We start from the raw sequence: 17,619 nt of genomic DNA, 5'->3' as shown, positions 1-17,619 counted from the left end.
TTGAGAATCCACCAGCTGTAGTCATGAGCTCTTTCACAAGATTAAGTAAAGAAATGGGGCAGATGAAAAATAGTATGAACAATGACATTGCGAGGATGAAATAACATTCATAAAGAAGCTTGCAGATAATAGAAAATTGCTTCAGTGGACTGATGAGAGGATTTCAGGGGTGGAATCTAGCTTAACAGCTAGAATTGAAGCAGTAGAGAGAAATATCGGTAAACGCACTGGGGCCGAAAACATGAAATGCGAGATGACAGATAAGGGGTGAAATCTGTTGTGGCATGTGTGGATGAAAGGATTAAGGCTTGTAAGAAATATGTGAAGACTGGTTTCCCGAATACAATGGGGCAGTGTAATGCACTCGAAAAGAAAATAGAGGAGCAAGATCTAGATCGCCAGGAACAAATTTCACAACCGTGCAACATGGTAAACAATGTGGCAATGTGTGACAGGAATACGTATAGGAAATCTGGTTGCTCAGCTTCGGAACGTACAGTACTTTTCTGGGGAAGGAAAAACCATGCAGTTGATTTTATAGCTATATAGTTGTAAGGACATGTAGTTGTGGGAAGGCTGACGCTTCCAAAACTAAATTTATAAGGTGTAATTTAGAACTGTATCCCGAAATGTGGGAAAACCGAAATGCGAGTGCATTTGGTGATTTCACCGTATCTGAGGGAGTGATATTTGATAAAGTTTGTATGTGGAGTAGACAGGCCAAGCTGCAAAATGAATTCTTTAGCAGATCTAAGTATCGATGCAAAATCGGTAGCGTGACAAGACTGTCTCTGTCAGAGATGAATAGGTTGATGCAATTGAGTCGGTCCCTGGGCGCACTGACGGAGGAGTCTCATATACCGGAGTTGATCCACAGGCCCGCGGTTTCATAGGAGATTTTATAGATTTTGTTGAAAAGATGGATCGTGCTTTGTCTTACAAGCTACCACTGGCGAAGCACGTCTTTGAGAGAGGACACAGAAAGGAAAAACGCGGGGCACGTGATTATCGGGACTGACATGAGAATGCACCAGGAAATAGTATGAGGTTTAATGGGTGCAATTGTTTACAAAATAATAACAGTTTTCCCTGGAGGGAAAGAGTCTTTAAGTTGGGGAACCTAAGTTATGCCTCGGTCTAGAAATGGACTTTTCCTTTGCTGCACCATCACGTAGCCCAAATTGGGGAAAACTGCTGCCGCGATCGACAACCATAATGGGCAAAAACATACTGATGACAATACTGTGAATTGAAACAGCTGATAAGTGGGTCACTGTGAAGCAAATCATAATCCTAAAGAACGACAACAACTGTTGTGCAGCAACTCCGCAAAGGTCCACTTCCACACTACGAGCTATATGTCCCGAACAGGTACCTCTGCTCATGGCATGACAGTGGGATAAAGATTAGCATATGCATAGAATCACTACTCTTGGATGCCCGACGCCTGTAAAACACTTAGACTGACGGATCGTTGTGTATGACGGTAACCGTAAATGGTAGAATTCAAGAGATTTAATAATATATATTCACTCTCTGGGACAAAAGCGAATAGACTCATCTACTAAAAGGTGAACCAAAATTTCACCGACAAACCCTCAGAGGTGATAGTAATCATGAATACTCTAAGAAGTATGAGCACTTGACTAGTAGAAGACATGGGTCTCACACTAGCGAAACTGAATTGGTGATCGTAGCACCCATGGTGTATACTTTAAGGCCCTTGATAACAGGCCACGTTTTCCTCTTTTGGTCCACAGTCACAGTACCATCTCTAAAAATATAGAAAGCGAAGGACTTGTGATAGAAGAGATATAAAGGTATACCTCTTAACACTGAAGATGAACAAGTAGATATAGAGCCCAAATATGCTGACTTTTTTTTTGTCCACACTGCTACCTTTGAAGCTTTGAAGGCTGGTTCACTCTCTATATTGAAGGTAAATTTTCTGAAAAATAACTTAAATTAGAGCCAAAACCGTTTAGTATAAAGGATAAATTGATGACACTATAACACTTTTCAAGACGACTAAAGATAAAATTGATAACATGTGAATGCATGGTGTTCTTTGTTTTGGAAATGCCCTAAGATGCGATTTAGTGTCAAACATGAAGAAGATACCAGAATGAGATTTTCACTCTGCAGCGGAGTGTGCGCTGATACGAAAATTCCTGGCAGATTAAAACGGAGTGCCGGAACGAGATTCGAACTCAGGACCTTTGCCTTTCGTCGGCAAGTGCTCTACCAACTGAGCTACCCAACCACGACTCACGCTCCGTCCTCACAGCCTTACTTCTGCCAGTACATTGTCTCCTACCTTCCAAACTTTACAGAAGCTCTCCTGCGAACACCTAAACCTTTCTGTTCGAGCTCTGATTTCTCTCATTTTATTTTGATGATCGTTCCTGCCTATGTAGACTGGGCTCAACAAAATATTTTCGCATTCGGAAGAGAAAGTTGGTGACTGAAACTTCGTAAATAGATCTCGCCATGACGATAAACATCTTTGCTTTAATGACTTCCATCCCAACCCGCGTATCATATCTGCCACACTCTGTCCCCTATTACGTGATAATACAAAACGAGCTGCCCTTTTTTGCACCCTTTCGATGTCCTCTGTCAATCCCACCTGGTAAGGATCCCACACCGCGCAGCAATATTCTAACAGAGGACGAACGAGTGTAGTGTAAGCTGTCTCTTTAGTGGACGTGCATCTTCTAAGTGTCCTGCCAAGGAAACGCAACCTTTGGCTCGCCTTCCCCACAATATTATCTATGTGGTCTTTCCAACTGAAGTTGTTCGTAATTTTAACACCCAGGTACTTAGTTGAATTGACAGCCATGAGAATTGTACTATTTATCGAGTAATCGAAATACAACGGATTTCTTTTGGAACTCATGTGGATCACCTCACACTTTTCGTTATTTAGCGTCAACTGCCACCTGCCACACCATACAGCAATCTTTTCTAAATCGCTTTGCAACTGATACTGGTCTTCGGATGACCTTACTAGACAGTAAATTACAGCATAATCTGCGAGCAACTTAAGAGAACTGCTCAGATTGTCACCCAGGTCATTTATATAGATCAAGAACAGCAAAGGTCCCAGGACGCTTCCCTGGGGAACACCTGATATCACTTCAGTTCATTCAGTTTCATTCTGGTATTATACAAATAGGATCTTTGGTTTGAGACCCTCAGAATTTTTATCATAGCACACAATCTAATGTTCTTCTGAGTTTTGCAGGGGGCTAAACTATCGTGGTGTGGTATTTCTTTGTTGGAATTTGCCATGGTATCATTATTTCGACAACTGTGTACGTTTCTAGCACATACGCTATGACATCACACGCACTAATAATGGAGCGGTCGCCCAAGAACTGGTAAATAAATCGGGCCGCTGCTGCATTTTGTTTGGCTGTGAGCATCGCGGGTTGGAACTCGCGTAATTGGGTAAAATACGAAAAACTGAGGAAAGTGAGTGAAAAATATGTAAAATTAGAGAATAATGAAAGTGTTTACATATCCGTCTGGATGTTATCTCTACTGGTGCCTTAATTGGCATAATATTAAAATGTTATTAGCAAATAGACCTCTTGTGATGTAACTTAACATATTTTGTTATTAAGAAATACACGTAACATACAACATTTCCCTGTGGTGGCCACTTAGGTGCCCCAGTTATAAAAGATGAAGGAGGGGAGTCGGTATTCCAATAGCAATGATAAACAATTTGGACGCATGCGACGTTGTGATTCGCTGAGAGCTTCAGGAGGTCGACGCGACGTCGCGAACAGTGGGGTGAATCTTACAGGATTGTATAACTTACATGAAATTTGGAAAAAATTCGTATCATTATGGAAGCTCCTGTAAAAATATGAGAATGAATGAAAATACGTAAATCTGAAGAAAATTCCATAAAATGGTGGAAAAATTGCATAAATACGTAGAAACTAAGAAGAATAAGAGTAGTTACATATCTCTGTTGGTGCCTTGAATGAAGTAATGTTGAGTTGTTATTAACAAATAGTCATATCCTAGAACTCAAGTGAAGCTATTTGACGTAATTTGTTTCTAAGAACTAGATAGTGAGTGATCCTCTCCCTGTGTAGAGTACAGGGCACTCAATACTCTATACAGTGTATAATATTTTACAAGTTCTGGGATTATTGATCTGAAGATGGCCATTAACTGGGTGAAAATAGTTCTATATGCAAAAAAGTGATCTAGGCAACAATGTGCTCTAACAAGTTACTAGACTCTCAAATATAGAAGATTCCCTCCCACTTCGAGTAACAATATCAGTTAACCACAAAATCATTTTAAATCGTAACTTAATTTTCTGCTATGTTTGCTGTAAGGTGGCTGCTAATTATATGTCGTATACGATCCACTATAAATGTCATGTATTTCAGAGGCTTGGTCTAGGATCTTATAGACCGAAACCTCAGTAATCAAAATTAAATATTTGTTGAAATCTGGATTGCCTTTTATAGAGATCTTACATACTATCACCGTGTTCCATAACGATTAGAATATGAGAGTAAGTTGAAAATCAGAAAAAGTGATAAATCCTGCTTGTTAACAGCTTACCATTCAGCCATTTCGTTGAAATATTTTCGTCTCTGGAATGTTTACATAGATGGGAAGTAACCTCTTAGACATGTGCCTTCGTCATCCTTTGTTGAACGATACCAGAAACAACCGTCCAGTCATCAGCTTCCTTTTATGTGCTTACAGCGTATCACAGGAGACGTTTGATCCCAGTCAATGTAGACCAAAAACGGTCAAATGGGGGAAAAGTTCTCGTAGTGGCAAATTTTTGTATAGTGGTAGGTGGGATGCCCATGTAACACACACTAAAAATTCTGTCTGATGGGATGTGACAATGGGGTTCGGGGGAGGGGTCGGCTTTTTATCTATATTTTTTATATTTTCCTTTTCTTTTCTTGAATAACTAGAAAACCGTTTGCCCTGGCGAAAATGGTTCTAATTGTGAGTTAAACTACTTTAAATTTTCTACAAAATTGCTATTCATTTTTATCCTATGAATAATATTTTCCGCATTGCAGGGATGGAAAAATCGGAGATTAATAAAAATATTATTTTAATAAAATAAAATTATGTTACTCGTTAAATGAAATGGGTTAAAAATAAATATTTAGGTATGTACTTCATCTAAATGCAGTAGAGCCATACTAAGGGATAAATTGTGCTATGGGCTTGTGCCTGGAGAATAGTGGGTGGGGCGTGGGGATATTAAACACCCGCGAGGGAAGGCCGTCAGCCGGATTGTGGTCATGCATTCCCTCCTTCATGTGTCTGTAAATCCCCATTCTTTTTACCCCTGTACGTCACAAGATGTAGCTACAGGACGTTTCATAAAGTTATAACGACTTTCAACAGCTCGCCTCGTCATGGCGGCGCAGTGTGCAAACACGCCTCGGCGGCGCTTATTTTCCACCAAGTATTTTAGCACAACATCGAATACAGATATGATCTGATAATAAAGGAGAAACACATGTGGGCAGATTCTACGTACATCTGTGCACTTTGATCCACATGTTTTTCCTCTGGGCCCTCTTCACGTGAAAACATAACCTCAACCAGTCCCCCCACCCCCAAGCTATTTTATTAATAAAAATAGTCATTTTTTATATTTTCTTTGCGTTATTGTTTGCTTTACTAAATTCAGGTACAAGGATTTTACGCAACAAGAAGCAAAAATACGTTAATTATTGGAACTAAAATACGGAGCAAATTGTTTTTCACATTTTGATTTATTCAAAAAATTTGAAATGAACAATATTTACAATTAGCAAACAAGGGTTGCAACAGCATCAACAATTTAAATTACGAAGTTCAGTGTCACAGATGAGCTTGCTTTTGGAAAGAAGGTTTCCCAAGATGTGGTGTAATAACAGAAACCGTCACTCGAAAAGTTTTGCTTACATTTAGTTTTGGACGGTAGTTCGACTTCATAGATGCCAAATGAAAGCCAGTCTCACACAAGCGTGTTGTTGCAGTCAGGATGTTCATCGCATTTTGGATCATCCTTGATAACAAGTTCCCAAATCTACAACAAAGACACTTCATTGAATGAAGTACCAGACATCAGATCAATAAGCTTTTTTACTCTTTTTCATTTACATCACATGGTCCAGGAGCATTTATGAGTGGATCCCTAATTCAACTAAATGTATCAAAATCGTTGTTGAAATACTTCTCAAATCAGATTTTTAAGATTGTAAGATGAAGAAGAAGGCAGCCTTTTATCTCCATTGTAAATATCGGATTATCAGTGTCCCCTAACAGCGACACTAGATTAGGCAACATATTTAGCATGCCACTTTCCAGTTGGTTTTGCCACTGCTCTAATTTCGTTAAGAACGCCCTCAGTTTTTCATTCAAGGAATATTTAAGGGTCCAAGGTCAGCATCGATATCGCGGTGCAGTACCACCTACAGGTAAAATATGTGTGCGGCTCTCTTTGTCGGTACAAACGGAAGGTGATGGATCAGTTTGACTTGAGCAGAAGTGCAGGATGCCTCACAGACGTATGCGCGAACCGTACCGTCAAATCAGTGAGTTTGAAAGCGGGCGCATTATTGCCGTGAGAGAATGTGATGCATCCATCCGGCAAACTGCTGCTCGTGTAGGATGAAGTGTTTGGGGAGTGCAAAGGCAGTGTGCCAGATTTTTCACGGAAGGCCGTAGAATACGACGAGATGGGTCAGGTCATACCACTCAGACCAACCCCCGAGTAGATTGTCACCTGATTCGAAAGGGATTGCATCACAGATCTGTGTCCTCCTCGGCTCTGGCTCAACTATGGGACATTGTAACACATCGTACACTATCAGGGGTGACAGCCTTTCGGAATTTGTTACGCCATGGGATACGCGCGCTTCGCCCACTTCTCCGCTTACCTTTGACGAATGTGCAGAAATGTGCTAGATGACAATGGTGTATGGAACGACACCATTGGGGAAAGAAATGGTGTTTCCGGGGGAATCCAGGTTTTGTTTGTTTGAAAATGATGGGCGCATTTTGGTTCACCTCAGACTGGGGAAACAGCATCAAAGTGGCTGCACTCGCACAAGGTTGGCTCTGAGCACTATGCGATTTAACTTCTGAGGTCATCAGTGCACTCGCACAAGGCATACAGCGCCAAGGGTGTGGCGTGCTCATGGGCACAACCGCAAATCAGAGTTGGTGCGTGTTCAGGGCATTGTGACCAGTGTGGTCTACGTGAATGACATCCTGCGGCCCATAGCCATACGCTTTTTGCACAAAACCCCAGACGCCATTTTGCAGCAAGACAACCCACATGCTGCTGCACGAACACGTGCCTTCTTGGTGTCATAGGGTGTCTATCTGTTGCCCTGGTCTGCCAGACTATCAGACTTGTCACCAATAGAAAATATGTGGGATATTGTGAAACGACAGGTGTAGCGCTGTGACCCAGTGCAAAACACTTGAAATGAACTTCGGAATCAGGTGAATTCAGCATGGATGGCTATACCTCAGGACGCCATTCGCGCATTGTATACGTCGATAGCATCAGGCATGGAACAAGTTATAAGAGTCCATGGCGGACCCTTGCCTTCTAGGCAACAGGCCACGTGTTGAAACGAGGTGACTGAAATGCTAATCGTTTCTGCAGAACATATTAATGTACTCGTACACATTCTTTGAATATGAAGATCTTATGCCTAGTCATTCTAGATGTTCTGTTTTTTTCTGAACATGACTGTATCAAACATAGAGCCCATACTACATATGGAGTCACGACTTCAATTTTCGCTTGCAGTCTTGATCGTGTCAGTAAAGCTTTGGGCTGTAGCATTTTTCAGTATCGGCTCATAGAAAATCAATTGTTCTCGAACGTTAAACTCATCACCGAAACGAACATATGTAATCATATGAGCATCTTTATGAATATTAGTCGCTTCGTCCACTTGCAGTGCAAAACAGTTGTTACGCAATTTATCGATTAACTGCTCGAGTAAATCGTCAGGAATGTCTAACATTCTTCTATGCGGTGTGTCATTAGAGACTAGAATACTATTCAACTGTTGAGCAAATGAGTCGTGAAATATTATTGATATTATATTGATCGCTGCTGATAAAACCGTGTGTAGTTTTTTGCATTTACCAACCATATCTGAAATCTGATAACAGACTAAAAGTCTTATAACTAACATTCATTGTTTCAGCAAAGTGTTTTGGGTAGTTAATAAAACATGGACTATGGGACATCGTTTCAGCAAAGTGTTTTGGGTAGTTAATAAAACATGGACTATGGGAAACCGGAACAGATGGGCTGAAAGTTGGGAAATGAGGTGGTTCTGCACAAAATCGGAGAGGAAAGGAAAATGTGGAAAACACTGACAACGAGAAGGGACAGGATAATGGAACATCTCTTAGGACGTCAGGGAATGACTTCCATGGCTCTAGAGGAAGGTGTTGAGAGAAAAAACTGTAAAGGAAGACAGAGATGAAGAAGTTGGCACAGGAGAGGAATTCTTGGCAGGCTGCATCAAACTAGTCAGAAGACCGACGACTCAAAAAATAGTAAAATAAATAAATAAAACATTTAATTTCATGATAGAATTCTTCCGGTTTTTCCGTTGATTCGGAATGTTTAATTTCAAGATGTACTTCTAACTTGTCAGGCTTAATGCTATCAGCAGCTAAAATGATTAAACAAATTACACACTGAAGACGATCTTAATAATTGACTGTAGTTTTTTGTGAAGCCTAGCAATAAATACTAGTAGTTCTCAACACACCTTCTCGTTTTCACCTTTTGAATATCTCCCACCCCTATGGCAGTAGATGGACCAGTGTTGTCTTCATGTCTGTTACCAACCAGGAACCGCTTCATAATGTGGTCAAGTCTCCCTCGCGGAGACTGAAAGTCTGAAAGGAGGCGTCGAGATACAAGAGCTAAAGCTTGCACTGCCCAGTAGTTGCGGACATAGTCACTGTGCAACCAACAACTGGCGATTCCGCTGACCACTACGTTGCACAGTTCACCCGATCATTTGAAATAATGCTAAAAATATGACCGTGGCTTCATTGTTGCGACCCTGTCTGGCGTAGCATTGACGTCGTGCGAAACTCAGTCCAGAACAAGGACATCTTGTTTGTTCGAAGGAAACGATAAACATAATTGTTTGTCACGTATATACATATATACCACGTCCCTTGTAAGACAAGGATATATCCTTTCGCCCATACTGTTCAGTCTATACATCGAGGAAGCAATTATGGAAATAAAAGAAAAGTTTAGGAGTGGAATTAAAATTCAAGTTGAAAGGATGTGGTTCATGGTGTGGGTTCCTGTAGTCATGTCCTAGTTCATGAACCACGGGCAACGTATGAGTGGCCAAGCAAGTGGCCCCGACAGTCGGGATACCAGTTACTTTGGAATAAGGCTGGGCATCTCGGACATATTCTGACTCGTGGTCACCTTTGTGCTCATACGGCAAAGACTACCAAATCCACCGGTTAGTCCCTCAGCCGTTAGGGGTAAAACCCAATGGGACTCGGGGCAAGTAAGGCTAGCAACCTGCTTCCCTGGTACTTTAAATATGATGCTGGCAACAATCAGAGCAAAATGCCTCGGACCTTTGGAGGTGACGGAGTCCCACCTCTAACTGACAAACCAGGGACTCCTAAGATACGACTTGGCAAACAAATGGTAATGAGGTGGGGAGCTATTAATATCAATGGGGGCTACTCTGGGAAGAAGGTAGAGCTGCCAGAGGCTGCAAGTAAGATGGGGCTGGACGTTTTAGCTGTTAGTGACATGCGGGTAAGGGGCGAGAAAGAAGAGGAAGTGGGAGAATACAAGGTCTACCTGTCAGGAGTCAAAGCAGGAATAGCACAATGGGGTGTAGGGCTTTACATCAGGAAAGAAATGGAACCCAGCGTAGTTGCAATAAGGTATGTAAACGAACGACTGATGTGGATAGATTTGACAGTGTCTAGCAAGAAAATTAGGATTGTGTCAGTATATTCGCATTGTGAAGGGAGAGATCGAGATAAGATGGATAGTTTTTATGAGGCACTCAGTGATGTAGTTGTTAGAGTAAAGGACAAAGACAGTGTTCTGCTCATGGGTGATTTTAACGCCAGGATTGGAAATCGAACAGAAGGGTACGAAAAGGTTATGGGTAAATTTGGATAGGATATGGAGGCCAACAGGGACGGGAAACAACTCTTGGATTTCTGTGCCAGTACGGGCTTAGTAATCACAAACTCCTTTTTTAAACATAAAAACATTCACCGGTATACTTGGGAAGGCAGGGGAACCAGATCTGTCATTGACTATATAATAACAGATCAGGAATTCAGGAAGGCTGTGAGGGACCTAGTAGATAGTGTCGGAAGTTCCGTGCGGCTTTTCGCGGATGATGCTGTAGTATACAGAGAAGTTGCAGCATTAGAAAATTGTAGCGAAATGCAGGAAGATCTGCAGCGGATAGGCACTTGGTGCAGGGAGTGGCAACTGACCCTTAACATAGGCAAATGTAATGTATTGCGAATACATAGAAAGAAGGATCCTTTATTGTATGATTATATGATAGCGGAACAAACACTGGTAGCAGTTACTTCTGTAAAATATCTGGGAGTATGCGTGCGGAACGATTTGAAGTGGAATGATCATATAAAATTAATTGTTGGTAAGGCGGGTACCAGGTTGAGATTCATTGGGAGAGTCCTTAGAAAATGTAGTCCATCAACAAAGGAGGTGGCTTACAAAACACTCGTTCGACCTATACTTGAGTATTGCTCATCAGTGTGGGATCCGTACCAGATCGGGTTGACGGAGGAGATAGAGAAGATCCAAAGAAGAGCGGCGCGTTTCGTCACAGGGTTATTTGGTAACCGTGATAGCGTTACGGAGATGTTTAACAAACTCAAGTGGCAGACTCTGCAAGAGAGGCGCTCTGCATCGCGGTGTAGCTTGCTCGCCAGGTTTCGAGAGGGTGCGTTTCTGGATGAGGTATCGAATATATTGCTTCCCCCTACTTATACCTCCCGAGGAGATCACGAATGTAAAATTAGAGAGATTAGAGCGCGCACAGAGGCTTTCAGACAGTCGTTCTTCCCGCGAACCATACGCGACTGGAACAGGAAAGGGAGATAATGACAGTGGCACGTAAAGTGCCCTCCGCCACACACCGTTGGGTGGCTTGCGGAGTATAAATGTAGATGTAGATGTAGATGTAGACACACGTGTATTCAGGGGATTCTTTGATGACACTGATCATTATTTAATCTGCAGTGAAATTGGGATTGTGAGGCCGAAAGTGCAGGATGTCAGGTCCATATGTAGGAGGATAAGAGTAGAGAAACTTCAGGATAAGGAAATCAGGCACAAGTACATAACAGCGATCTCAGAAAGGTACCAGTTAGTTGAATGTAGTCAATTACAGTCATTGGAAAAGGAATGGACAAGGTACAGGGACACAGTACTAGGAGTGGCTAAAGAATGTTTTGGAACAGTAGTGTGTAAAAGTAGGATGTAGCAAACAGCTTGGTGGAATGATAGAGTCAAGGCAGCCTGTAAAAGGAAAAAGAAGGCGTATCAAAAATGGCTACATACCAGAACCCAGGTAGACAGAGAAAGTTATGTTGAAGAAAGAAACAAAGCCAAACAGATATTTGCAGCATCCAAGAAGAAATCGTGGGAAGACTTTGGAAACAGGTTGGAGACTTTGGGTCAAGCTGCTGGAAAACCATTCTGGAGTGTAATTAGCAGTCTTCGAAAGGGAGGTAAGAAGGAAATGACAAGTATTTTGGACAGGTCAGGAAAACTGCTGGTGAATCCTGTTGATTCCTTGGGCAGATGGAGGGAATATTTTGAAGAGTTGTTCAGTGTAGGTGAAAATACGATCAGTAATGTTTCAGATTTCGAGGTAGAATGGGATAGGAATGATGACGGAAATAGGATCACATTTGAGGAAGTGGAAAAAATGGTCAATAGATTGCAGTGCAATAAAGCGGCTGGGGTGGATGAAATTAAGTCAGAACTCATCAAATACAGTGGAATGTCAGGTCTTAAATGGCTACACAGGATAACTGAAATGGCCTGGGAGTCGGTACAGGTTCCATCAGACTGGACAAAAGCAGTAATCACACCAATCTTCAAACATGGAAACAGAAAAGATTGTAACAACTACAGAGGTATCTCTCTAATCAGCGTTGTGGGTAAAATCTTCTCAGGTATTGTTGAAAGGAAAGTGCGAGTATTAGTTGAGGACCAATTGGATGAAAATCAGTGTGGTCTTAGGCCTCTTAGAGGTTGTCAGGACCAGATCTTTAGCTTACGGCAAATAATGGAGAAGTGTTATGAGTGGAACAGGGAATTGTATCTATGCTTTATAGATCTAGAAAAGGCATATGACCGGGTTCCTAGGAGGAAGTTATTGTCTGTTCTACGAGATTATGGAATAGGAGGCAAACTTTTGCAAGCATTAGAGTTGATGGTAAATTGAGTTCATGGTTCAGAGTAGTTTCAGGGGTAAGACAAGGCTGCAACCTGTCTCCACTGTTGTTCATATTATTTATGGATCATATATTGAAAACAATAGACTGGCTGGGTGAAATTAAGATATGTGAACACAAAATAAGCAGTCTTGCATATGCGGATGACTTAGTTGTGATGGCAGATTCGATTGGAAGTTTGCAAAGTAATATTTCAGAGCTAGATCAGAAATGTAAGGACTATGGTATGAAGATTAGCATCTCCAAAACGAAAGTAATGTCAGTGGGAAAGAAATATAAACGGATTGAGTGCCAAATATGAGGAACAAAGTTAGAACAGGTGGACGGTTTCAAGTACTTAGGATGCATATTCTCACAGGATGACAACATAGTGAAAGAGCTGGAAGCGAGGTGTAGCAAAGCTAATGCAGTGAGCGCTCAGCTACGATCTACTCTCTTCTGCAAGAAGGAAGTCAGTACCAAGACTAAGTTATCTGTGCACCGTTCAATCTTTCGACCAACTTTGTTGTATGGGAGCGAAAGCTGGGTGGATTCAGGTTACCTTATCAACAAGGTTGAGGTTACGGATATGAAAGTAGCTAGGATGATTGCAGGTACTAGTAGATGGGAACAATGGCAGGTGGGTGTCCACAATGAGGAAATCAAAGAAAAACTGGGAATGAACTCTATAGATGTAGCAGTCAGGGCGAACAGGCTTAGATGGTGGGGTCATGTTACACGCATGGGAGAAGCAAGGTTACCCAAGAGACTCATGGATTCAGCAGTAGAGGGTAGGAGGAGTCGGGGCAGACCGAGGAGAAGGTACCTGGATTCGGTTACGAATGATTTTGAAGTAATAGGTTTAACATCAGAAGAGGCACCAATGTTAGCACTGAATAGGGGATAATGGAGGAACTGTATAAAAGGGGCTATGCTCCAGACTAAACGCTGAAAGGCATAATCAGTCTTAAATGATGATGATGATGATGATGATGATGATGGTTGAAAGGATGATACGATTCGCTGATGACATTGCTATCCTGAGTGAAAGGGAAGAAGAATTACATGATCTTCTGAACGGAACGAACAGTCTAAGAGTACACAATACGTATTGAGAGTAAATCGAAGAAAAACGAAGGTAATGAGAAGAAGTAGAAATGAGAACAGTAAGAAACATAACATCAGAATTGATGGTCACGAAGGAGATTAAGGTAAGGAATGATGGACGGGGCAAGGAGGGCATCAAAAGCAGAATAGCTATGGCAAAAGAGGCATTCCTGGTTAGGAGAATTCTACTAATATCAAATATCGGCCTTAATTTGAGGAAGAAATTTCGGAGAATGTACGTATGGAGTACAGCTTTATATAGTAGTGAAACAGGGACTGTGGGAAAACAAGAACAGAAGAGAATCGAAGCATTTGAGATGTGGTGTTGCAGACGAATGTAGAAAATTAGGTAGACTGATAAGATAAGGAATGAGGAGGTTCTACGCAGAATCGTAGAGGACAGGAATATGTGGAAACACTGATAAGGAGAAGGGACGGGATGATAGGACATCTGTTAAGACATGAGGGAATGACTTCTGTGGTACTAAAGGGAGCCGTAGAGGGCAAAAACTGTATAGGAAGACAGAGATTGGAATACATCCAGCAAATAATTGAGGACGTAGGTTGCAAGTGCTACTGTGAGATGAAGAGTTTAGCACACGAGAAGAATTCATGCTGGGCAGCATCAAACCAGTGGGAAGACTGATGACAAAAAAAGTGAACTTCTATATAAAACATGTTCCCATAAATAATGGCTGAGAAGTATTTAATATGAAAGTGTAGTGTTGTTAGTGACTGGGTTGATAAATGTGACATCTAGCTACTGTCTGTTGTCGACAGTGTACTGTAAAGCTGTGTAACCCTGTTGTAATCACTTAGTGGTGAATTAATGAAGGGCCAGAAAGTCAATGCACTTCTCTCACCATCATCTGTGTTACTGCTACACGGCATAAATATCTACCATCGAGGAACTGCTGGCACTTGTAAACTGCGCTACACTTAGCGGAGCCACTTACCATATATCCACAGAATATCTCGCGGCTTGGGTGTGAAAACGCCTGATGGAATAGTACTGACCATGTTCAAGTCTAGAGCGGCATTCTGCTGTTATGCGTTGCCTGACTTATTAAAACACATACGTGACCTACTTCTGTTGCAGAGACAGCCAATTTCAGTCTCTGGGCCTCTGCAGATGAGTGAAGAATTGAGGCTGAGATGATGCATTTGATAGTCCTCATACTGTGAAATATATTCCAGCCATTGGCGGTACATACAGTGAAATCAACATTGTCGAATACATATTGACAACATGTTATACTTGGGGCAGGCTCTTCAGTGTGCACATAACATTACAGTTAACAACTGCAAATAAGTATCAACTTCGAGCAGTCAAACTATTTTTTCATCTGCAAACTGAACATAGAGCAGCACACTTGGTGGGGGACACACTTGCCTTTCCTGGAAGAATGGTACAGCTGCCGTAGTGTTATTGGTGACTCATACCTGTGTTCCACTTCACTTCCTGTGACGTAGTGGAGCAGAGAGAGTGAGGACTTATCTGCTTGTCTTCAGTTTTTCGGCCTCAGAGAGCGCCAGTAAGCCCAGTCAATTGCTGCTGTGGTGCGTTAACAATACTATAGCTTCGCTATTGGCACCAGGAGTTACGGACAACGAAGGAAGGAATATAAAAGAAATATGACTTGAATTTTATCAACAGAGGCATTTTAGACTACTCCAGTGATAGGAAGGTTAGTACTACGGGCTACTTGAATAGAAGAGGAGCTAATGAGATTTGGTTCATTCAGTGACAACATACGGGGTGACCCAAAATCCGCTATCATTTGAAAACGCATTATTTCACGGAAAAATTTAAGTAGAGAGGGAAACTTGACACATGTGCCTGAAATGACATGGGGTTTTATTGAAAGCAAACCCGAGTGCAAAATTCGGCTTTGACCACAAACACGTCAGTGACACCGCTTGAGCGTTTGAGGTACGCAGATGTGTTACAGAATCGAATCATTCCTATCCTGGCTGATAAAGAGCTGCTGGAGGGTATGACTTTTATGCAGTATGGCGCAGCAAACCATACTGGTATATGTATGAAAGATCTCTTGCGCACATTGTTTGGTGATCATCACGTGCTGCGGCACACTTCCTTCATGTTTGGCCGCCAATGTCCCCAGGCCACAGTCCGAGTGATTAATTATTGTTTATTTACCTGAAGTCGCAAGTTCTGTACATCGCGATCACCCGACCTCATTAGGAATGTTAAAAGACATATGACACCAATTTATCACCATATCTACTGATATACTATACAGCGCGCTTCACAACATAGTCCCTCGACTACAGGTATTGTTGATGAATGACAGCCAACATGTTGAGCATTTGTTATAAAGAACATTGTCTTTGCTATAAAGCAGTTTTTACGCTAATTATTGCCTGTGTATCATATGAAGTCCTATCTACTGGACATTTTGTGCCTTTTTTGTTGGCGCAGCAAACCATACTGGTATATGTATGAAAGATGTAATTTCAAGCATATGTGTCAATGTTTAGATCTCTGTGTACATTATTACGTCAAGTACTGAATTTTCAAACGTTAACAGACCTTTGAGACATCCTCTATTTCGACGTGGTACGCGAGGCATTGATTTATGTTATCCTATCCGAATATGTAATCACAAAATTCACGTGTCTGCCAGCACACACGTTTCAGTCATTCAAAACTACAGCGATGTACCTCATTCAGCAGCACACAACGAGTTAGTTTTGTAGCAAACCTGTTTATAACTGTGCATAATTAAAATGTTCTTTATGAACTCTTAATGGCCCTGATGAAGTATCATCAATGGTTTCTCTATTTCGATAGTCGCTCCCTTACATGGAATATACATTGACCCAGTTTGCACAGAACAAACGCACAGAAAACACAGAGATAAGCCACGCCGCAAGTCTCACTGATTCTTTAATTTACTGGGTCGAGCGAACCACGTGAACAGCCATCGCGTCAGCCTGTAGATGACAAACGCAGCCACTGCTGCCACAGCCAGTATGAAGGCAATGACGTCGAGCAGCAGCAGCTGCCACCAGTGCAGGTCGAGGGCTGCGCTGCGCAGGTGGGGGGCCCCCTGGTGGCGGATCACGTACTCCACCCACCACACCGCCCTCTCCAGGGACGTGCTCTGGTGCTCCCGGTAGACGGCTGAGAAGCGCTTCACGTTCTCCTGGTAGCTGCAACAGGGAAAGGGAATTTCATTTGGACAAATCATAGAGCAGTGGTTGTGCCAAACAGAACCTTATAAGAGTGAACTGCATAGAATATTTTATCAGATACATCACTGAATGTTTATAAAGACTGAATGTACTTTCTTTTTTCAATTAATGTCTGCCTATGTCAGTAACTCACTAGTGATATCAACACACCATTTTCAGCGAATAATCAGTGACATTACACAGAGCAGAAACGCAAAATACCAGAAATTTTAGGGGCTCTTGGTAGGTATCTGCATGCAGTCACACATGAGAGGGTTTCTTGACGGTATCAATTTCAGGATATTGAGCAGGGATTGACTAGCCATACATTTACTTTAAGAATAATCAACTCTACCTCTGACATTAAAACACAAAAGTCAGTTTATTTAACACCTTTCCACTTTATTACACTTTTGGATAATCTGCACACTCACAAAAAAATCTGAATGCTGTGGAGCGGCATTTCATGATATTCATGGAGGCCATTGTTATTGTATTGTACAATTCAGCAGTGCCCTTTCGGTACATGTAATTCTTGTCACGTTTGTGGTAAATAATGATGAACTGAGTCAGAAAGAACTGCCCCCCAAACTCAGTGAACACTAATCGGTAATAACAATTTTCATTTGGATAACACTTCTTTACCATTGCACAGAATGATGTGCACTATTTTGAAGGTTCCGCATTTAAAATATTTCCTGGAGAACTCAATACACAGGGTGTAAATTTTAAGTTCACAAACCAGAATAACTCGAAAATTAAGCTCCACCTCACACTGGTGTGAGGTGGAGCGTACACCATTAAGTTAAGTAG

General features: G+C 41.7%; 1 protein-coding gene across 1 annotated transcript in view; it reads right to left on the bottom strand.

Moving 5' to 3' along the window:
- Positions 1-16,508: 16,508 nt before the first annotated feature.
- The window catches only part of LOC126176267 (UDP-glycosyltransferase UGT5-like), a 30,303-nt gene continuing 29,192 nt past the window's right edge, over positions 16,509-17,619 (bottom strand). Inside the window, exon 5 of the mRNA XM_049923415.1 lies at positions 16,509-16,785. Coding sequence (XP_049779372.1) covers positions 16,509-16,785 — 277 coding nt within the window. The remainder of the gene's footprint in view (positions 16,786-17,619) is intronic.

The sequence above is a fragment of the Schistocerca cancellata genome, chromosome 3 (genome assembly GCF_023864275.1).
Source record: "Schistocerca cancellata isolate TAMUIC-IGC-003103 chromosome 3, iqSchCanc2.1, whole genome shotgun sequence".
Taxonomy (NCBI): domain Eukaryota; kingdom Metazoa; phylum Arthropoda; class Insecta; order Orthoptera; family Acrididae; genus Schistocerca; species Schistocerca cancellata.
Note: the sequence above shows the minus strand (reverse complement) of the source record. Positions and strands in the feature narration are given on the sequence as shown.